Source organism: Nyctibius grandis, chromosome 2, assembly GCF_013368605.1.
Source record: "Nyctibius grandis isolate bNycGra1 chromosome 2, bNycGra1.pri, whole genome shotgun sequence".
NCBI lineage: Eukaryota > Metazoa > Chordata > Aves > Nyctibiiformes > Nyctibiidae > Nyctibius > Nyctibius grandis.
In genome coordinates this window covers 108,092,954-108,116,770 of record NC_090659.1, presented here as the reverse complement: position 1 = coordinate 108,116,770, position 23,817 = coordinate 108,092,954, and the positions used below count along the sequence as shown (strand labels likewise).

The 23,817-nt window shown below is 42.1% G+C and overlaps 1 protein-coding gene across 1 annotated transcript; it reads left to right on the top strand.

Moving 5' to 3' along the window:
* Nucleotides 1-2,192: 2,192 nt before the first annotated feature.
* FDX1 (ferredoxin 1) lies at nt 2,193-21,618 on the top strand. The gene is made up of 4 exons (XM_068395473.1): nt 2,193-2,514; nt 9,664-9,788; nt 13,154-13,283; nt 17,701-21,618. Exons 1-4 carry the CDS (start codon nt 2,348-2,350, stop codon nt 17,813-17,815), a joined length of 537 nt encoding a protein of 178 aa, XP_068251574.1. The 5' UTR covers nt 2,193-2,347; the 3' UTR covers nt 17,816-21,618.
* Nucleotides 21,619-23,817: the final 2,199 nt, after the last annotated feature.

Here is a 23,817-nt window from a genome sequence, read left to right as displayed (position 1 = left end):
AATTTTGGGACTGTTTTTCAATGCAGTTAATACTAGCAAGAAAAATTTAAGAAACAGATAAATACTTCTATATTCAGTTACTTGAGTTGCATGTGACAGCAAAGGTTTAGATTAGAAGGTCCAAAGGGTCCATTTCAGACTTATTTCCTGCATTAACCATTAATTTATGACAAGCAGCCTTCTGGCTAAAATCAGACTAGATTATCTGATGTGCTCTTTTGGCTTTACAGTATTAGAAGTCCACATAAAGCTGTATGTATTTAGCTATATACTCCCTTACGAATATGCATATATGAGACTATGCTGTAGTAACAATATTGAAATAAACCGTATTATTTGTGGACACATTATCTTGTGTTGCAAAAGAGTGAAACAATGAAAAAGAGCTCTGTGTGGGTGAGGGGATACAAGCATACTAGCTGAGGATCTGGCCCTCAGGGTATTTATTTCAGTGACTGCTCTATGATATATTCACATATGTTAACTGCATTGCTATTAATATATGATTTAATAAACATATTGAGTGCATTGATTTCCATTATATTTAAAAAATATTACTCTACGAATGGTGTATTTGAACAAACGCAATTATTTTGCTAGTAATCAAAGAACAACTGAAAGCTGTTCTGCCCGTATTACACAGTGGCAACCTGTGTAAAGTTACTGCAGCCTCTGTGACGCATACAGTTTTTAAGGAAATTGCCTAGAAAAAATGATCAACCTCATGTCAGCTGAAATTTAAAGATACACTGTGCATCTGGGTAGTTGTAACACTTCTTAAATCCTACGCTAAATGTAGATGGGGACAGCAGTAAATTTCTTTTTATGGAAAGAATACGGGATTGGAAAGGATAATGACATGAAATAAATTTGGTATAAGAGGATTCATACAGTGTAGATGCTATAAAAGCTACTTTGACATAGCAATAATTGAAATAAAGCTTAAAAGACAAGGTTCAGACTATGTAAAATCTTACGTTGGCCATATTTGTAACGGGTAAAGGGAATCCCTCTAACGACATTGAGTCTAGCTGAGAGGGTAGGAGCTATATACCTGAAGCAGAGAAAACTGGCACATTCACGTCACTTTGTTTATGGCCAGACAGTTTGGAGGCTCTTGACATTTCCACCACAACCTTCTCCTCTCCTTAATGAAAAGACAACAGTTTAAGTTATATAGTATGATGTTGTCTTCCTCTTTGATCTTACTCTGAGGCAACAAAAACACACTCCTAAAATCACAAGGCATCAGGAATAATCTTAGCTACCTCAAGTGTATCATAGGCAAACAACATTTTCTCCTTTCCCCCATTTATTTCGACTCCTGTTTGAATGAATTATTTCAAAGTAAATGCTCCATTTATTCGTCGTTCACTCAGCCCTTTCCAATTTGGGTGTGGTAGAGTGAAGGGGATCTACATAACCATCCAATCAAAACTTGTAGAGCAATGTGTACTTTGCAGAGAGCCAAATTAAGTCTCCATGTGCAGTCTGTAATTGCTCAAGAACTCTCAAAAGTTCCTATTGCACATACTGGTATTTGAGCCATTCACCATGAATGTTCATCTCCTGTTAAAATCTCTGGTAGCATTGCTGTCCCTTTGCTGGTGCCTGAGTTTTAGAAGTTGATTTTCTGTCATAAAAGATAGTAATGAGGAACTGGGAATTTCTTGGTGGCCCTGCCTGGACAGCCCAGCAGACAGCTGAGACGCCCGACCTGCCAGCTCTGCTTCCCTGGGGCTGTGCTGCTTGCTCTGCCTGGAGCCAAGGAGCTCAGTCCCTCACAGGCCAGGCTTCCCAAAGGGGTATTTGGGATGTATTGATGACTCCTTGGGCACCACGGCCACAGCGTGGGTCAGGGACCCCCCCGGGGCCCAGGCAGCACTAAGCCCTCGCCTTGGCCCGACCTGTGACAAGAATTCCCTTACAGGCCACCGGGGAGGGGGGCAGATGTCGGGTTCCACGGGACCACCTTCCCGGGAAGACTCGAGCTAGGGCTTGGACCTGGAAACCAAAAAGCTTTCACCGCCTTACGGTGTGGTCTGAGGAAGCAAGAGTGAAGCTCACGGGCAGACGGCGCCAGCAGCCCCCCTGGGGCTAGCGGCGCCCTGCGCCCTTTCCGGAAGGCCCGCCCCCTGCCCTCAGCGCATCGCTGCACACTTTGCGTAACCCCGCTCTTCCCGTCGCGCGGTCACCTCTGACCGCCGTCAAAAGGAGGCGGGAAGGGCGCTACGTAGACGGCTGCGGGAATTGCCGTAGCTGGCGCCGGAGGCGTAAGGGGTGGGACTTTGCCCCCGCCCCTTCCCCCGGTGCCGGCGCGGAGGCCCCGCGCTCCCGTCCCGCCGCCATGGCTGCCCCGGGGTCGGCCCGGCTCCTCCGGGCCGCCGCCGCTTCCTCCCGCCGCTGGCTTTTCTCCGCCTCACCGGCAGCCGGGACGAGGCCGGGCTGCGGCAACGCCGCCGCTGCCGTGAGGGCAGCCCGGCTGTTCAGCCTCTCTGCCCGCGCGGCACTCAGGTAAGAGGGTGGTAACCGGGCGGCGCCGGGCTGGCTCCTCACGGCGGCGGCCGGCTTCCAGCCGCGGCAGCGCCGCACCGTTCCGGGCCGCTGCCTGGGCCACGGTGCTGAGGGCACCCGGGGCCAACGGCCGCCTGTAGCCCGGGCGGGGGCGGCCGGGCGGCGCTGCGTGACCTTCTCCCGGTCGCTTTCCGCGCCGCGGCCCGCCTGTCCCGGCCCTGCCGCTCCGTGGCCCGCTCGGGGCAGGTCCCGGCACCCTCCTTGCCCCCCTCAGGACCGCGCCTCGCCCCGGCTCTCGCCGTCCCGCCTGTGGCTGCCGTGGGGGTGGCACTGAAGCGCTCTGCGGGGGGACCTGCCACCCGCCTTCCCCCGCGGTGTCGGCCGGGCGGGTGGGGCGAGCTGTGTCCCACCGGGCTGTGCCGGGGGCTGTCAGCTGGAGGTGCCGTGCGCCGGCCCGAGTTAGGCACCGCACCGAGCCTGCGGCGGGGTTAAGCCACAGGGCCTGTGTGGTCTGGAACCCTGTTGACAGAGCTTATAACGTTATGGAAAGCTAAGCTAGGGTTCCTCATGTTCAGAGTAGTTTTCTAAAAGGTTGCGACCTTCTCAGTGGTGCTTTTTCATAGAGTGCAGTGCTTGCCTGTTTGGGTTTTTTTTTGTGTGTGTGTGAAAGTCTGTCTGGGCTTGTGGTAGCAGTACAACACATCAGAGAGAGCCCAGTACTGAAGGTTTCTTCTCCCTTTAGTATAGTTTTCTTTATTTAAGAAAATGCTTTACTTATGCATCTAAGTGTGCAGAACCCCTCCTCTCCTCACCAGTATGTACGAGTAGGTGTTTCAAAATGCATTAAGTCTCGAGACATTTAATATTCCACAGCCCACAACTATAGATTTGCAACTTACTTTGTGTAGTCAAAGACTCTGTTTACGCATGGCCTTCTGGTTTGTAGCTTGTATATTCGAAGTTAGGTCAGAACCTACAGTTAACTCTGTATTTAAAATACAGAAGTTTTAAAAGCCTGACTGGGTTGTCAGAGAAGTTTCTTTGACTCGGAACAGGACTCGTGATCAGCTGTCCAACATCAGTGGTGTAGCCTAGTCTGTTTCCAGAGGGTTGGGTAGTGCCCTCACTATCAAAGCTGTTGCAATATTTTGTTTTCAAACTCTCCTGTGGGTGCTGTTTTGCTTTGTTCCAGCAGATACTTTTAATATTGAGAGACAAACTAACTTTTTAGTCTAGGGCTCCCATATACATGATAGGTAAGTTGCTAGTTTAGATCTCTTCTCTGAGTGACCCTCCTGAGTGTCCTAAAAAAAGTCTTCGCTGAGTGGGTGCTCTGACTATAAGTTATTTTGAGGTCCCTGAGTAGCAGTTTTTCATTAAAAAAAAAAAAATCTTTATAAAGTTTTGGCAATTTTTTAACAGTTATTAAAATTACAGAACAGGGTGAAAATGGGAGGAAAAAAAACACTAAAAAGGGAAAATATTTCCTTGCCTAATAGTAATGTAAGACCTGTAATCCCTCAGGTCTTTCACAAACAGATTGAATACAGGTTGGAATTTATTCGCATTAATTGTGCAAGCATACCAGCACAAAAGCTCATGCAAGAAAGTACTTCGAATGTATTGTTTATGTACTCCATGTGATAATCTGACTGAGTGAGTTGGGAGGAAAAGACAATCCTTGTTTCTTTCATATACTAGTGTTTTCTCTATTTGTGTGCAAGTTATTTTCTCTAGTCTGGTAGGACTACATTTCTGGACATCATACTACTTGAGACCCAGTTCACAGAATCACAGAATGTTAGGGATTGGAAGGGACCTCGAAAGATCATCTAGTCCAATCCCCCTGCCGGAGCAGGACCACCTAGACCATCTCACACAGGAACGCGTCCAGGCGGGTTTTGAATGTCTCCAGAGAAGGAGACTCCACAACCTCTCTGGGCAGCCTGTTCCAGTGTTCGGTCACCCTCACCGTAAAGAAGTTTTTCCTTGTATTAAGTGGAACCTCCTGTGTTCCAGCTTGCACCCATTGCCCCTTGTCCTGTCAATGGATGTCACTGAGAAGAGCCTGGCTCCATCCTCATGACACTTGCCCTTTACATATTTATAAACATTAATGAGATCACCCCTTAGTCTCCTCTCCTCTAAGCTAAAGAGACCCAGCTCCCTCAGCCTCTCCTCATAAGGGAGATGTTCCACCCCCTTAATCATCTTCGTGGCTCTGTGCTGGACTCTCTCTAGCAGTTCCCTGTCCTTCTTGAACTGAGGGGCCCAGAACTGGACACAATATTGCAGATGCGGCCTCACCAGGGCAGAGTAGAGGGGGAGGAGAACCTCTCTCGACCTGCTAACCACACCCCTTCTAATACAGCCCAGGATGCCATTGGCCGCCTTGGCCACAAGGGCACACTGCTGGTTCATGGTCATCCTGCTGTCCACTAGGACCCCCAGGTCCCTTTCCCCTACGCTGGTCTCTAACAGGTCTGCCCCCAACTTGTACTGGTACATGGGGTTGTTCTTGCCCAGATGCAGGACTCTACACTTGCCCTTGTTATATTTCATTAAATTTCTCCCCGCCCAACTCTCCAGTTCCTAAACTTTATGTAGTCAGTCAGTGTTATTCCAGTAAAAAGATACATCATTGTTTGTATATGTAAAATCAGCTGCATTTATGTCTAGAGGATAAAGACCTAGCTATAGAAATCATCAGCTGAGGTGCTTCTTGTGAGTAGAGGTTCCCAAGGGTTTCGGTGAAGCATCAGGTATTATGTTTTCATTTCCATTTAATTCTTTCTCTTGCTCCATTTTTATCTGTTATCCTCCCTTTTCATTTCATGGTGAACAGTAGTTATCTCAGAATTCTTTTACACCCATTTAGGTAGCTGTACAGTATTTTTGGTGCACAACATAATTAATGTTTTAAAGATTTGTTCAGATTTATAACTTCTGTATTTTAATTGAGGCCTGTATAATAGTTTTATTTTTGAAACTCTTCAGGCAATTAGGTAGGGCTGTTAGATTTACCATTTAATAAAAGATCTGGAAAGAGTAGAGTTGGTCTTGCCACATGCAACACCAGGCTACAGTTGTTATGTTTATGTTTTGTTTGGAGGAATGTAAGAGGTGATTCTTAACTTGGAAGTAATAGCTGAAGATTGGAAAGGATTCTTCTTCTGAAGGGGAAGAGGTAGCTGTCAGGATTCTTGCAGTACTTACTCTTTTTTTTGTGTGTGTGTGTGGGAGGGACAATGAACAGCATTTACAGTTCTCTGGCGCTTTTCTGTGCGTTTGCAGTATGCTTAATTTAGGGTATCCTAGAGAAGCTTGATAACAAAGCTGATAGTACTGTGGCAACCATATGGAGAAATTAATTGTATTTTACATCTGGTGGAAAGGGTTCACCTGAGCATGAATTGGGATATTCAGGTTTTGTTCTTCCTGATAATCCTGAGGCTATTTGTACTTGCATAGACCTGGCACGTGTTTCACGTTAATTGCTTGTGACTAGTTCACATTATGGTGATGTTTGTTTTTTTTTTTTTCTTCATGCAAACAATGTCTGGATAGATAAAAGCCATGTTACTTGAAATTTATAAAGCCTAAATATTGTTTCATGCAGGTGTGATTATTATTATCTTTTTAATGGTATCTCCCAGTCATTGAAAAGATCTGCACAGTGTGTGTTTTGAATGTCTGACGAGTCTGATTATTATGTACACACACTTGTGAAAGTATTTGCACTGCTCAGGCTCGTGTGCAATAAAGCTTCAGTGATTTTTTTTTTTTTAAATTAAACAGTTCGGCTATGTGAAGAGTGGTAAAGATGGCAATAGCAGTAAAACAGATCCTGCTGGAAGACTTAAGAAGGCTCTCTGTATTACAACTAAATACATTTTAGTTTCAGTTATCAGATAGGGTGGATTAGGTCCCATAGAAAAGATTAATTACTGTAGCGATCTTTAACAAAAGTCAGTGACTTAGTGGTGGTACTTTGGTTTGTCCCCTTGCTGCGTACTGCACCAGTTCGGCGCGCGCAGCCAGAGTGCAGTTCCACAACTGGCTGAAGCTAATGTAAGATTGTTACTACCGAAGAGGGGATCCCACTCCTGTCGCCTCATTTTTGTTGTGGGCAGTGGCAAGGGCGACCAAGCTGGTGAAGGGTCTGGAGGGTCTGACCTACAAGGAATGGCTGAGGGAGCTGGGGTTGTTTAGCCTGGAGAAGAGGAGGCTCAGAGGTGACCTTATTGCAGTCTACAACTACCTGAAGGGAGGTTGTAGCAGAGTGGGAGTTGGCCTCTTCTCCCAGGCAACTAGTGATAGGACAAGAGGACATAGCCTCAAGCTTCACCAGGGGAGGTTCAGGTTGGACATTAGAAAGAATTTCTTCACAAAAGGGTTATTAGACATTGGAATGGGCTGCCCAGGGAGGTGGTGGAGTCACCATGTCTGGATGTGTTTAAGAAAAGACTGGACGTGGCACTTAGTGCCATGGTCTAGTTGACGTGGTGGTGTCAGGGCAATGGTTGGACTCGATGATCCCAGAGGTCTCTTCCAACCTGATTGATTCTGTGATTCTGTGATTTGTGTCAGTTTGCTGGTTCAGCTGGGGCTACTTTGTTTTTATGGTTGATTTTCAGCCATATTAGCAAAATGAGTTGACTTGCAGTAATACTGGTATAAGCATGATGGCAGGGCAATTTGGAGTGGGGATCACCCAAACCCACATTTTTATATTAGAAAGAGATTGGTTTAAGCTGATAATGAAGCTTAGATTGTGTTATTGCATCATAAAGTTACAGTAACACTGTTGTTTTAAACTGATGTAAGCCTTGTATGAGGGGCAGATCTGACTGTGTACCGGTTCTGACATTCGTCTGGCCATTGAACTGTGAAGGTTGGGTTTCAGCCAGTTTTGTTTCCAGACCTAGTTTACCGCATGACAGTGCGAGCGCTGGAGATAGAAGGGTCAAAGGAGGGAGGCCAGGGCTGATCTTGTGCCAGATGAAAGTGTAATTACAGGTGAAGACAGTTTCAGGTGTGTTTTGAAAACTGGGAGGGAGATGATGTATCTCTTACAAAGGTTCCAGTGATCTAATGGATGGTCAGACATCTTGCTGTTGGGGCCAAGTAATTTGTGATTGCCTCATCCTATAACAGAGGAAAGAGTGTGTTTTGGATATTAACCAGATACTTGGTACTTGCCGTGTCTATACCTTGGGCAGAGGATGCCCATAAATGCAAGTACATCTTGCATTGTGTCTCCTGTCAGAATTGTGTTTGTCATGTTGACAGAAATATTTCCGTAAATGAGAGTGTATTTTAGGGAGCTCTGGAAGGGCTTTTTGAAGCCATTTAAGATCACACAGCCAGTGTAACTGCCAGTTTACTTTGGCTGTCAGAATGTGAATCTGTACCTTTCCAGATGCAATCTAAACCCATCAGTCTTAAACTTCCCGTGAAGGTGGTGATTTTTTTACTAGTATATCTAAGAAGTGGGTGCTTGTTTCCTTGGTTGTGTTGTGGGAGGTGTTAACACAGCAGAGGAGCAAAATGAAGAGCAGAGTGGTAACTAAAACCTGCACAGAGCAGCTTGCTGGAGGTGGTCCTTTGATATCCTTTGATATCACAGGGGACTGTGCAGCATTAATTGCATTTTGTAAAGACAGATCTTTAAGATTTCTGAATTTTATTATAGTGCATGCTTCAGTTGCATTCTCAGGTCAGCAAGGTCAATCCTTCATTATTGATTATAATTTTGGAATGAATTTATAGTTAGTAGTAGCTTGTGGCTGCCTTCTGGAGAATGGGCTGAGGGATGATACGACAAGAATTGAACACGGCATCATAATGAATCACAGCGTGTACTCCTGCCAACTGAGCTTACAGTTGGGGTGAGTGTATTAAGTCTACAGCAACAAACACTTGTTGTTTTTCGAAACAAGCTAGGACTCAGATTGCTAAAAACACACTTTCTTTTACAGCCAGTTCCAAAAATAAGCTGTTTACTGATGTTTCAGTATGGCCACTTTCAAATTTTTGCTTTAATATTGAGCTCTTCAGGTTAGAGTTTTCCAAGAGGTGACTTGATTTTCAAGCTTGTATGCTTTCCATATGATAGATGACTCAGAGACCAAATTACTAAAAAGATTAAAGGTAATGTTAAAGCATGCTGTTCTTAAACATGGATCTCAGAGAAACATAGATTTTCTTGCATTAGCTTTCAGTTGGTTTATTTGTTTCTCTTGGCAGGTTTCTTTGCTGTCCATCTGACAAGTTTTTCTTTTACTCACTTTCTATAGGAAAGAAAATAGTTTAAAAACTAACAAGCTGTATTTTAGCTTTTAGTATTTTAACAGCTTTCCTTTTGATTTGCATGTGAAATGACATAATATGGAACACCAAAAACCTGATTTTTTCATATTAAAAGCATTAGTCTTAAGAAATTTTTATGTAGACTGCGGGAGAATTTTTTCTTAAATAGTTGTCTGAAAAGCAAAGCAGGAAAATACAGAACCTTCTTTCTTTGAAGCCAATGTCAAAACTTTGAACTTTGCGGGAATTAATACTTACAAAGTGAAATCCTAAGAGAATCTGTGCTCAAAAAAAGCAGAATGTTTTTGGAGTATTTTCATTCTTGGGAGGAGAGGAAAATTAAATTTTAGAATTAATAAAGTAAAATGCCTTTAACTCTAAGCAGAAATGGGAAAATTTTTAAATTTGTCCTAAATGACAATGTTGAGAACAATTAAAATTTTATAAATCCAAAGGAAGAGCCCACAGAAAGGGGTGAAAAGGAGCATTTAAAATAAGCTCTTTTATTTGGTAAAAATACAAATAGCGTGGCTAAAATAAAATAGCTCTGACTCTCTTCAGTGAAAGGCAAAACAGCAGCATCCTGTATAGCTTCTAGTGACAAAACACAAATTGAGTTTTCTTTTGTTTTGTTTTTTTTTCATATTTTTCATGGCCTTTGTTTGATGCACAGCAGTAAATGCCTGTACCTCTTACAGCTTTTAAAAGCCAATAACTTAGGTTTCTGTGCTCCTGGAGTTGATAGTGTTACTGGTTTAGTAGTATTCAATTAATTTTAAAGATCTAAAAAATTCTAGAATTCTTTCTTTAATTCCATTACATACTTTTATTTTTCAGCTCAGAAGATAAAATAACTGTTCATTTCATAAATCGTGACGGTGACAAACTAACGGCCAAAGGAAAACCTGGGGATTCACTGCTGGATGTTGTTGTTGATAATAATCTAGACATAGATGGTTTTGGTAAGTAGGTTCACTGAATCCTGTATTTAGTGTCAGGAGATTATGTTCTATTACCACTTCTTTCATAACTATTTATAGAATTATAGAATCATTTAGGTTAGAAAAGACCCTTAAGATCATCTAGTCCAACCATAACTGAATATTTATTTGTTAATTTATTTATAAAACCTAGCTGTACTTTATTTGAATTTTCTCCCTATCTTTTTTTTCCTGCAGGTGCATAGAATATTCTAGGTCAAGTTCTAAAAAAAATATTTGTGGTGAGCCTTGCTTGAATGTTAAAGGAGGGGAATGTGGACAGAGTGCTGTCAAGGTGGAATCTGGAAGATGCCACCTGCAGACTCTTCTGAGCTGAAAGGTTCTGGAGACTACACAAAACTGGTGTCTTTCTAACAGTCTTTGGTTACTTCAGTATTGCCCTAGTGTCTCAATTTATCATCAGGCCTTTTGTAGCACAAATTGCTGTCGTACTTGAGTGCTAAGTGAAAGAAACAACCAAATCCATGTCAGTTAGCAGGGAAGAACAAAAATTTTAATTCTCATTTGTCACGGTTTAAAGCTGGGCCAGCTATTAACCCAGTGGCAGATGCTCTCTGTTAACCCTCTCCCCCCCCACCCTAAGGGAAAAGGGAGAGAGACTTATGGGTTGGAAAGTTAAAACAGTTTTAATAAACTATAGTAATGAAAAAGAGTATAATAAGAATAATAGAAATAATCAAATATATACAAACATATACAAAACCAAGATTGAGAGCTTGGAAATCCTCCTTAGGCAGAGTTGCTCCCCCCAGCATGGGCAGAGGGGAAAATGCAGTAGCTCCCCCTGCCATCACACCTGCAGGCTTTTAACTGGAGAATTGGCAAAGCTGGTACCAATCAGTGGAAGACAGGAGGGCCCCTCCCTCCTGGGCCCCACCCCCAGGAGACAGTGGGTTAGTAATAAATAGGAAAGTGAGAATGACGTGTATGGGATGGAATACCTCGTTGGTCAATTTTGGGTCACCTGCCCTGTCTGCTCCTCCCTGCAGGTGCGACCCCCTTCGGCTCTTCACTCGTAAGCAGTGAGGAATTTAGCAGTGACCTTGGTTTCTCTAAGACTAATTGGCCTGGTTTGGGCCAAACCAGGACATCATTAAAGGACTGGGGTAAAGGAGACCAATGCCCTAGTGAAATTCTAACTCAGTATGAGTTCTGTTTAAAATCAGAATAGGAGGAAGTTACACCACCTCCTATTCCTTCAAACTTTTGTGTTTTCTGTAGCTAGTTCCATTGAAATTGTAGGATTCTGCTCATGCAAAGCAGTGGTATTTGGTAATGGCAATTAAATACCTCAGAACCGGTATTTACATTAACATGAGCTTAAGAATTAATAGTACAAATTAAAGCAGGAAGCAGAAATGCAATTTGCATGAGTGAATGCACAGCATGGAGCAATTGGAGGAGAAAAATAAGTAGGCTAGCATAGCACAGTTTCAAGTCTGAGGTGTGTTTTATTTAAGTGCAAATGAATTTCACTGCTAGTAATAAAGTCTTTGATAAGATTTTAAATCTCAGACTTATGTCTGAGACAACTCATGTTTAGTTGCATACATCTGTGGAAGAAGAATTGTCTCTTAAATCTGTAATGCGTTGGGATAACTAGCTTTATGGATCACTTATTAAATGTGTCATATAGGCTTATGGCTAGTCTGCTTGAATTCTACAGTAGATATTCTCTGTTTGTGTAATTATCAGCCATGTTAAAGCTGGCTGATAAGATAATGCTGTCAATAAACAGAAGCCAAACTAAAAATTGGAGATACTGTAACAATCTTTAATTATAACATATACTAGTCCCATTTCACTAATCATTTGCTAATGAAACATTATACTAGGGCAGAGAAATAATGCAGTGTAATGTAAAAATGCATGTTCTAAGTTTAGAGAAAAAGTAATGAGGGAAAAAATGTAAAATGTAAATCTTACCTATTTACTTCTACCACTAGGGGGCATCCCATGTGCATTAATAGAAATATCTTTATACAAAGATTTACAAAACTGTTGAATGATTCAGCTGCACTCAATTTGTTTGCTATTGTAGCTTTACAGTTGCAGTTCTGGTCAAATAGACCGGTCAGTGTTCATTCTCCCTCCCCCAACATTAAAACACTTCAACTGCTGATATGACAAATTTTACATTATTTGGCACTTTATTTAAACTCTGCTTTTTCACATGCATTTGTATGTACTTGAAGATGTGATATATTTTTAAAATCAAGTCTTCTAATACAGTGTCATGCTCACTTTGAATACGAGCAGTTGATACCATACTGCATGTAACAGCATGCTGCTTTCTGTATGGTTCTTGTGGGCTGTTGATGAATCCCACTTTCTTTTCATAGCAGGTTATACACACAGCCTTGCTTCCCTTTGTTTCCATATGAGTACAAAGGTGGTGCGCTCACAATACTCTTGGTTCTGCTTTCCCTGGAAATGAGTAAATAAATGAAACTTGGCTAATGTCTTATCTGCTTCTCTCTTAACAAATTCAATCAGAGGTGAGGATTTGTGTGCCCCAACCCCAATCTCCACACAAGTATGAAGACTTCAGGTTTCTCCTCCTCTTGAAGTTGCTTTTTTTTTTTTTTTTCAACAAAGTGGAGAACTCTGTGCAAGCCCTGGACAGTGGCAGAGACAAATTTGTTAGTGTACAAACTTTTATTGTCCTGTGATGACCTAATTGCTCTAGCAGGTAGATGTAGTTGATGCTTGTTCTGTTCAACCCTAGAAGATTATTAGATCCTTGGCTCAGGCTGGATTGCCTAGTAGTACATGTAGGCCTCTTTAACACAGAGAAAACCATCTCTCTCTAGCCTGACTACCTTTGTTGCTTGTAATTAGTGTTCTATTGAGTGAGAAGAAATACCGAGTATAAAATCCCTCCTTCCTGTACTTCTGAGGGGTTTTTTGTGTAGCAGGTGTCTTTTGTTGAACTTCTTGAGGAAACCTTCTCAAAACGATGGGAAAGAAAGGGATAGAAGGATCAGCCTTGGAAATAAATTAGGTAGTGTTGATTGACAGTGTTGTCTGCTTTTACATTCTTACAGTAGAAAATTTTTCTCTCTTTAAATGGTAGAAAGGGAATTAGTTAAGTATTTTACCTAACTACAGCATTCAAGTAAATCTTAATGTTGTAGGAACTGTAGTAATACTATTGATAGTTTAATGCAGAGTAGATACATGAATGTGGGAATATGGGAAACATTAATTTTACTAATTGAGATACTTCTAGTATGAGACAAGCACACGTATGAAGGATTTCTTCTGAAATTCTGCTGTTATTTGAAACTTGGATTTTCTGTTATCTTGATTCTTTTTTTCTTTAGGTGCATGTGAAGGAACGCTAGCCTGTTCAACTTGTCATTTAATCTTTGAAGACCACATATTTGAGAAACTAGATGCAATTACTGATGAAGAGATGGACATGCTGGACCTGGCATATGGCCTCACAGAAACGTAAGCAACATAACACTTTGCTACATCAAAGGATGGAAAGAAGGGTTTGCAGATGGGGCAGTCCAGTATTCTTAGAGTGCCTTGATCGGCTTTTAATGAATAGCTGGATTCTGTTACACAAATGGGACTGCCAAGTTTAAATATTGTTTATCTGAATTCATATTAAACAGATGTCAGTAGTGTTTTTGTAAACTGAAGAGTGGCAGTTGTCAGTACTTGCTCTTCAGAGGTGTCTGATGCAGAAGTGTCAGATACTGAAGTATGACCAAAACCCCAGTTCCTTCAGCAAAAACTTTGTTGCTGCTGTTGTGTGTTAATGTTCTTGTTTCCCTTCCCTTCTGTTTTCTGTCTCCAGTAGTCTGTAGCTAAGGTATTTTATGAATGTGTTTACATTAGTATTTTAGTTTTGGTCAGATCTTCTTTTCACAGAATCACAGAAGGGTTGAGGTTGGAGGGGACCTCTTGAGGTCATCTGGTCCAACCCCCCCTGCTCAAGCAGGGTCACCTAGAGCCGATGCCCGGGACCATATCCAGACAGCTTTTGAATATCTCCAAGGATGGAGACTCCACAACCTCTCTGGTATTTATGTACATTGATAAGATCCTCCCCTGAGCCTTCTCTAGGATAAACAGTGTCCTGCGTGGCAGTGTCCCCACTTGTCAGGCTTTGACTCATGTCAGCGTGCTCCTAGAGCACACAAGCCAGAGTGCCTTTGGGTGAAACTAATCCCAAAGTGTGCTGTAACTGCTAATGGACATTTCAGTGCATAGGATTAGACTAGTGGTAGTCTAAAGTAACGCTCTGTTCTACATCTCCCCCACCATCACACACCTTGTAATTAGAGTGTCACATCCTCATCACAGACCCATTCCTAGGGGGCTGTGCCACTTGCTGGTGTACACATAGCCTGTGTCATAGAACACAGCCACGTGAACAGTAGGCAGCTATGCCTTACAAGGTTTCATAAGCCTTTTCCTTCATGCTTCAATGGAACTGCTTGTCAAAGTTTTTGAGAATCTTTCCAGTGATGTCAGAGGGCTTGATACCTGGTCTGTACAGCATCGGGGTTTTAATTTGGAGTACTCCTTTGCGGAGACATAACTCATTTATCTCCGTATACCAGTAATGGGAATCCTGTACTAATCCTTTCTACATGAGGGTGTGCTTTTTCTCACTTCAGAAAATTTTGACTTTTCTGGGAGGTTGGGAAGGCAAAGAAGTCATGCTACGAGAAACTTGTTTCAGCTTATTTTGTTCTATCCTTTTTCCTGCCTCCCAAAAAACATTTGCAATCTTGAAAAAAAACATAAGCGTATTAAGTGTGAATTTACTTTATTCTTACCAGCTACCATAATTCTCCTATGAGTTTTTAGGTTTTGGGCAAAACCAATTACCTGGTCTTCTGTGCTGATATAAACTTGTGTAAAGGAGATGCACTACTATGCTCTGTCATAAGTGTAAGGATAAAAGCTTTTTCTTGTCGGTGACTCTCTGGATTTGGGAAAGTTTCGGCTAGCAGCTGCCATGAAAGTTAATTGTGTTTTTTAAATGGGGGATTCATTAGAAAAGTTAAAACAAAATTGTTTTGAATAACTGCAGAATAGTAGAGATTATTAAAAGTAGTAAGATTGGGGGACACAAACCCTGACAAATTAAATGTTTAAAAAGAACACTGAAGAAAAAAGCTGAGAAGTAGCTTGCTAAAAAGTAGAAAAATATTTTTGTTGCTAACCTGTCAGAAGCAGGAAAGTTGTCTGCATGAGGAACCAATAAGTGATGTAGAAGGTGCACTTAAAATACAAAAAGCTAACATAAAAGCAAAGTTGCTTTTGCATTGTTGCCTATGGGGATGTTACAGGATGTCCTCGCACTGGAAGGTTTCTTTGCAGAGGGCTTCCTGGAGTATCTGACTTAAACTGATGTGTCCATAGAAGTAGTATTACTGCAAATAAGTAAAATGAGTAGTAACAAATGGTAATGACTGGGTAGCATTCACCCAGGAGTTCTACAGAAATTCCGTATGACATTTCTGAACTACTGTCTGTAAGGCTTAATTAATTAGTTGGTTTAAAATTGCTTCCACATCAAAGGAATGGAAGGTAGCAACCTAACTGTTAAAATGAGATCATTGGAACTGGAGAACAGTGAGCCTGATTCCATACTGGACATGTTAATCATGTGTATGGGCTGTTGCTTTTTTATAGCTTCTACTAAATAATGGTGAGGACAGAATTCAACGGAGCTTTTGTAGAGGGAAGTAACAGATATGGGAGTTCTTCAGATGAGTCACTGAGTGTGAAGAAAGATCTTGCAGTTCATGTAGTTTACTTAGGTCCAGAAATCCTTTACTAAGTTTTGAGTTGCAATGGGATAAGAAGAAAGGTTTTGTAAAGGATAAGTAATTGGTTAAAAAAAAAAAAGACATTTGCCTTTTAACAAAGTAGAAGCATTTGGCTGTCTGTTAAGAGTATGTAATCAAGAGTGTGATCTAAAAGTGATCAGTGCTAGGTTTTATGTAGGGACCATATTTATGAAAGATTTGGGAAAAGAGAATGAAGAGTAAGGTTTGTGTATAGTGCTGTGTTGCTCGGTGTGGTAAAATTGAAAACTGTCAGTGAAGACATGCACAAGGATCTTGTGCCATTGAGTGACGGGAAATGAAATTTGGTGTTAAATGGTGCAGATAAATGCATACGGAGGGGTGAGTAGAACAGCGGTAACTTTGCATACTTGAAATAGGCTCTCAGCTAGCTAATGTCTTTCCAGGAATGTCAGCTTAAGGTTTAGTGTTTAAAAAAAAAAAAAAGAGGTAAATGGAACATTGGCAATATTAGGTAGGAACACGTAGAAGACCAGAAAATACCATTATATGAGAAAATGGGGATTCACCATATCTTTATACTTGTGCAAGTCTCACTTCCTGCTTTGTTTTTTTTTTTTTTCCTCTTTTTGAACTAGTAGAAAGAGGAAATAAAGGGAAGGCCTACAGAAGTGGTCAAAGGTGGAATGGCTTTCCTGCAGGGATTGACTGAATCATCTTTTGGGGGGGTCCCAGCTCCTTCAGCTTTAAGGAGTGGGGAATCTGTTTAAGTATCTATAAAATAGTAAATGCTGTGGAAGAATTTGAATAGGAGAAGGTAGTTTGTTTCTCACTGTGTTATCTAGTGCTGCCTAGTTTTTTTTTTTTGTACTGCTGTGTAGCAGGCTCAAAACAAAGGGCAGTGTTATTTCACATGAAGTGAATCCATTGCCACACTGCAGAGTACCTATGTGGTTAGCGTTGGTCTTTAGCGAAAAAGAGACACTTCAGTCAAATTCAGCCTTACAGGCAATACTACATATGAATATCAGAAACTGCATCTCTAATAAATATCATTTCTAAAGCTGTTCTTATGGGTGCATATTCATGATATTAAATCTTCTGGTAACGTATGTATTTATACATACATTTGTACATACGTGTATTTATACATACATTCCATAATTTGAAGTTGATGTATACAGTCATTTACAGAGAAGTATTACTTTTGGGTATAGTACTGAATTGGGAGCTTTAACAACAGTTGATCACTACACGCTTCACAGAGTTCTGTATAGATACTAACATAGAGATGTTACAAAAAATGGTACTGCCCATGTTCCTATACTGATTAAATTATTCAACTGGTGCTACAGAACATTGCCTATCCTTGCTGATGTTTATGTATTCTATTGTTAAGTACCAAGGCATGGACATTGAATTAAAGATATCACAACAATAAAAAGCGGTTTGTGGTGGCATTAAATCTTTTGATTTTAATTGCTCACATACAAGATTTTTATCATGCTGAATGATAGGTAGAAAAATGAAGGATTGCATCTCCTCAGGTGCCATGAGTATTTTGTCCTTCTCCTTCCCATGTTTCTTGTCTTTTCACTCTTACCTTTGTGGCTTAATGACCCAATCTTGAGGACTTTCATTTGAAAACATTGGGCTGTCTTCAGGCCCTGGATAGGTTAAGCTGTGCTTTTTCTGAGGCTTTTATTCAGATTCATTGCCTTCATCTCTTCAGAGATGCCAGGTCTCCCCGTGGAGATCAAGTGTCATTCTCTGCACTTGACTGAACTATTAGTGAACCATTGAAAATGGAAAAGCCATCCTTACGGTGCATTTTCTCAGCAAGTATGGAGTACTCGGTGTACAACTTTCCAATGTGCTGAACTCTGTTATTTAATGTAAATCATGGTTATTGCCACTTACATCTTTGCACTGATGCATGCAATTCACTACTGGTCTTGATTCAGACCATGCACAAGGGTGGCTGTTTCTAGGATCATAATGTGTTTGGGATTGCTGAATGTTGGAGGCACAAGGGGGTAAATGCTGTTAGATACGTGATTGGCTAGAACTAATGACAACATTGTATTTCCCTACAGGTCACGTTTAGGCTGCCAAATCTGCTTGAAGAAGTCGATGGATGATATGACTGTTCGAGTACCAGAAGCTGTTGCCGATGCTAGACAATCAGTAGATATGAGTAAAAACTCCTAAAAGAAAATATCTTAGGGGTTTTAAAGAAGCTTAATTATTTTTATAACTTATTTTTAAATGTGTAATTAAATATGGAAACTTACATAATTGTGAGTTATTTTATATGACTATCAATATTAGATCAATGCTATTTTAATTTTCTTTATAGAACCTCCTATATTTTTATGCTTAAAATGCAATAATACTTCTTATAACTGATCATTGGATTATAAACGTTAGCAAGTGTAGTACAGGTTTCATACAACATTATTCTGCCAAAACCTTTAATGACATTTGAAAACTGGATCTCTTCTCCAAGGCTTCTCCTAAAAATCCCCGAGCGTTTCTAGGTTTCAGACCTGGATATGTTAGAGAACAAAACTTGTAAGACTGTGTGGGGTCTTTTTAAAGTGTTGTTATTAAAGATGGTATGCTCAGAGCTGATTTGTTTCCTCAGTAAATATGATACTTCCTCAGCAAATAGTGGATTTTCAGGGTAGGGATTTTTCAAACGTTGGAATTCTAATGAGATGTGGCAAATCTTGTCTTGCAAAAATACTGTTAAAACTGTGAAATCTAGGGGCTGATACAGAATGTTGGCACCTGCAGCTTAATTGCTGCAGTGCATCTCTGTTGCCCAAATAGAAGTCAATAAACCTCAGTTTACAGAATCACAGAGTGTTAGGGATTGGAAGGGACCTCGAAAGATCATCTAGTCCAATCCCCCTGCCGGAGCAGGATTACCTAGATCATATCACACAGGAACGTGTCCAGGCGGGTTTTGAATGTCTCCAGAGAAGGAGACTCCACAACCTCTCTGGGCAGCCTGTTCCAGTGTTCAGTTACCCTCACCGTAAAGAAGTTTTTTCTCATATTTATGTGGAACCTCCTGTGTTCCAGCTTGCACCCATTGCCCCTTGTCCTGTCAATGGATGTCACGGAGAAGAGCCTGTCTCCATCCTCATGACACTTGCCCTTTACATATTTATAAACATTAATGAGGTCACCCCTCAGTCTCCTCTTCCCCAAGCTAAAGAGACCCAGCTCCCTCAGCCTCTCCTCATAAGGGAGATGTTCCACTCCCTTAATTATCTTTGTGGCTCTGCGCTGGACTCTCTCTAGCAGTTCCCTGTCCTTCTTGAACTGAGGGGCCCAGAACTGGACACAATACTCCAGATGCGGCCTCACCAGGGCAGAGTAGAGGGGGAGGAGAACCTCTCTCGACCTACTAGCCACACCCCTTCTAATACAGCCCAGGATGCCATTGGCCGCCTTGGCCACAAGGGCACATTGCTGGCTTGTGGTCATCCTGCTGTCCACTAGGACCCCCAGGTCCCTTTCCCCTATGGTGTTCTCCAAGAGGTCTATCCCCAACTCATACATGGGGTTGTTCTTGCCCAGATGCAGGACTCTACACTTGCCCTTGTTATATTTCATTAAATTTCTCCCCGCCCAACTCTCCAGCCTGTCCAGGTCTCTCTGAATGGCTGCGCAGCCTTCTGGTGTGTCAGCCACTCCTCCCAGTTTGGTGTCATCAGCGAACTTGCTGACAGTGCACTCTATTCCCTCATCCAAGTCATTAATGAATATATTGAATAGTACTGGTCCCAGTACCGACCCCTGAGGGACTCCGCTAGACACAGGCCTCCAACTGGACTCTGTCCCATTGACCACCACTCTCTGGCTTCTTTCCTTCAGCCAGTTCACACCCGATCATCCAGACCACGCTTCCTCAGTTTAGCTGCGAGGATGCTGTGGGAGACCGTGTCAAATGCTTTACTGAAATCGAGATAGACCACATCCACAGCTTTACCATCATCTATCCACCGGGTTATGTCCTCATAAAAGGCTATGAAGTTGGTTAAGCATGACTTCCCCTTGGTGAAGCCATGTTGACTGCCCCTAATGATCCCCCTATCCTTGATGTGCCTAGAGACAGCACCAAGGACAAGTTGTTCCATTACCTTTCCAGGGATGGAGGTGAAATACAGTTTAACTGTATTTAACTACACCACAAATATAGGGGTGCATATGGCTTGGAAGAGTAAAGTGTTGGAGCTGTCTAATGGGAGAGCATATCCACTGGAGGTCGTTGCAAATTCTTGCAGTTCTCTGAAGATGTCTTAAGTTGGGGTTGAAGAGGGCAATGTTTGTTAACATAAGATTTGTTCTAAAATCTTTCTCTTGCTTTTTCAGTTTTGAGCTTCTTCAGGAGGCAGTCTGATGTTAGCTAGGGCATTCAGCTTGAAGAGAATCCTGGAATCTGCTTCTTGCTCCCAGGATCTTTTCAATAATGGTTGATGTGAAATGACCAAGTATATTTATTCCATAAAAATGCACAAGGTTCCCCAGAAGGGGTAGGGAGACCCCCATGGTGGGATAGTGTGTGGACTGACGATGAAGAGCTTTCAGTTGGATCTTGTTTTAGTCTTTCTGAAGTAGACCAAAATAAAATAATGTCTCTAAGATTCTTTATTATCCTCTTCTGTTTTTGTTGCCTAAATACTTAAATGAAATGGCTGTCACTAATATGATAGTTGTTACTGTTACAAAGTTATTTTAATATTTTGGCTTATTTTTATGTATATAACCTGTTTATTTACACTTGAATGATCTAATGCATTCATTAATGCCTTATTTGAACTGGTGACAATGACATCGAGATGTTTTGCATTATTGTGTTTATGGGAGAGGAAAAAATATTATTTTTCCAGTGTCAAATATTGGGATTATTTTGAACTTCATAAAGGAAAAAAAGTCCCTCATGTTATAAAAAGAATTGTAGAACTGTAGACTGAAATCTAGAACTGTATTGAAAATAGATCTGGTTCAGATGCCTTGATTTCCTGTCTGAGTAACTATTTCTTTATTTCATGGTGTTCCCTTTGGACTTTCCAGTAGAACAAGGTATGCTTAAGGTGGTCTCAGATAATTTAATCATGTAGGGTTTTCAAAGTACACTTCCTATCTTATCTAATTCAAAATATGACTTCAGAGTTGAAGTTTTCTGGCTTTTTGAAAGAGGACGAGGTCAGGGAGAAGGGTGGAAATAAATCGAAGAAACCTTCTGAAGATACTACTGTCCTCCTCATCATCTGCTGTGACTCTAACGTAATTTAGAGGTTACCCTCCCCCAATCAGGCGCTAAGGTAAATTGGTTCTCACTTTGTATTGCCTTTGTCCTGAGTTCATTTATATACAGTCATTATTATTAAATCTTGAACTTTTACTTTTTATGAGACACAGCTCTTCAGCTTCCAAGAGAGGGAACTTGGGTCATAACCAGATGTACTGTGCATTCTTACATCGGAAAGAAACCTGAGGTTTTGTTATAACTGTGGGGTCCGGGGGTAGATGTTGGTGTTTGTTGGATCTGGGGGTTTCCTGTTTTTTGTGGGTGGCTTTTTTGGTGGTTTTTGTTTTTTTGTTTTTGGGGTTTTTTTATTACTTACAGCACCAGGCACTTCTCCTTGTGGGAATCTTGAAGCACTTAACACTGTTAAAACAAATGTGAAACGGCTCTCATGCGACAATGTTCTTTCTAAGCCAAGGTTGTTTCATTGTGCATTTCCTGTGCCAGCTTCTTGTTACGAAGACTTCAACTCTCCTGTAGTGTGCCTGTGGAAGGAATTACTTAGCACAGCAAGGCAAAAAAGGACACTTCAAAGTTCATTTAGTATTCTAGAGGTATCCCATATTGCATGCAAATGGAAATCTCTGAAGGCGAAGGAACTGATGTGTAATCCCCAAAATGCACAGCTCATACTTGTTTCCCTATTGTCAAAATAATTTGTGAATAAATCTTATTTTATACCACTTCCTGACACACACCTTGTTTGTATTGATTTTTCTTCCCTTTTTCTCCAAGTCATTGAATGTATTTCTGGGTGTAAAGTGAACTTAACAGTTAATGATGGACATTCAAGTGTAGTATGAATTATTGTGCCATGACACACAATTAAAGCATCAAAACTAGTTAAATATATATTTGTTTACTTCCTTGTCCAAAGAAAGATTACAGGTAGCTCATTTTTTAAAGGCATTTCCTTTCTCTGTCAAAACATGGAGTCAGTTGGTCTCTTCTGCCTCTCTCCTATCAAAAATGAGGAGAAAATAATTTTGCTGTACTTGTTAGTGTTTGATGATATCTGAAGGAGAAGGAAGGAGGTGCCTCGCACTCCTGTGTCACTACATCTCGTTCTGCAGGGGGAAGTTTCCATCATCTGGACTGCAAGCTGTCACTGGCGAGAGGAAGAGGCATGTTCTCCAGACAGTTTGTTACTTCTCAGTCAGAAAAACTAAATCTGAAGTTCACAGCTTTTGGCTGCAGGGTTTCAAAAGATTTAAGGCAGATATGTCCAAGTTTAGTTCACATCCTCGTTGGAGGCAAGTTGAAAAGGCCACATCCAAAAAAGCTGCAGTGAAAGTGGCAGTGTTTCCCCTGTGCCCTGGTCTGGGCATGGAGAAGGTTCCCTGCAACCTTGACTTTGTTTTGCCCTTGCAGAGGACAATGTGGTCTACAAAGATAGGGTAGACTAAAAATTGCTCATTCCTTGAGAGGGAAAAGGAGAAGTAAATCTGGGAGGAGAAGAGACAGGCCAGCTGAGTCACTGAGGTACTGGATAGCAGAAAATATTGGAAAGGAGCTGCAGGTGCTGTGGATGACTCAATGATTTCTCCTCAAATGATCTGAAAAGATGTGAAAGGGGAATGGGGGTTTCCTCCATCGGTGGGGGGGCTGTTTCCTCTGTGGGTGGCCATGTAGATCCATGTGCTGCTGTGGGCTGTAGTGATCTGGTGCTCTTTCTCTCACTGTTGTGCTGCCAGGAGAGCAATGTGAAGTTCGGACCATACATAAAACAATAGGCATTAAAAGCAATCCTGAGATTTACTTTCTAATCTCCTGGCCACCTCTTCCTTTTTTACCAAGTTAAATGTTGGGTTTTTTTTGGTTTTGTTTGGTTGGTTGGTTGGTTTTTTTATGTGAACCAGTTCAAATTCAGAAAGGTCTTGTTGAAAGTAATTTCTGGCCAGCAGTGATTTAGCATTTGCTAAATCTTCATCTAAACCTGTGGCCCCATTCTGCCCAGAGCAGTATCCCTGGTGTCCCCATCCATGGTTCTGGAAGCTCCCTCGGCCTCAGGCCAGCAGCAGAAACGTTATTTTGAGCATCATCTAACTGCCCACACGCTTCCAGGAGTGGTATTATCTCAGTCCGGCCCCTGTAATCCCCCTTGTTCCTAACCCCTTCCACATCACAACGCCTTCCCCGAACAGGCAGTAGCGTGCATCTCTTGCATCTGCTAGAGATGAGAAAGGATATAAAGCGGTTGGGACAGACTTGGTACAACCTTCTTTACGTCCACTGAGGTACAGCGGAGCTTTCACCTCCCCATTTCTGTCTCTCTCAGAGCATGTCTGTGCTACAAACCAGGATATGGTCTGAAATTCTCCCAGCTGGTGCTGGCCCCAGGTGATAAATCCCTGTGGCACAGCGCTGGTAGGGATTAAAATTTGGCTGTGGGAACTGTGCAGCACATTAAAGCAGCCGTGCAGGTGAGCCCAGCTCAGCTACGGCTTTCAGATGGAGCTGGATAATATGGAGCCGGCTTGGGCGTCTATAGCTGTGAAAGAAATGTAGGTTCAGTGTCATAGTGGAAAAGAGCTGTTGCTGGGTCAGGCCAGGCTGCCACAGCTCTGGGTACCCACACCTGGCTGGCGGCGAGGCCAAGCATGTAGTCCCACAGACAGACAGACGTACAGACACGCATACACCAGCTGTGCTGATCAATGCAGACAGAAAACATGGCACCAGCCACCTCCCTCGTGAGCCCCAGCCCCTGCAGACAGCAACCCCTCCGTCTGTGAGCTGATGGGGAGCCTCTCCCACTGACTGGGGGGCTGGTGGCTCCCCATGACAGCTCTGGGAGCAGCCCCGTCAGGGGCTCGGCCAGCTCTGGTGAGGTTACCAGGGTTCCCCTGCCTGTCATGGTGCCTCTACTGCTTTGTGTTGGTGGGGATGA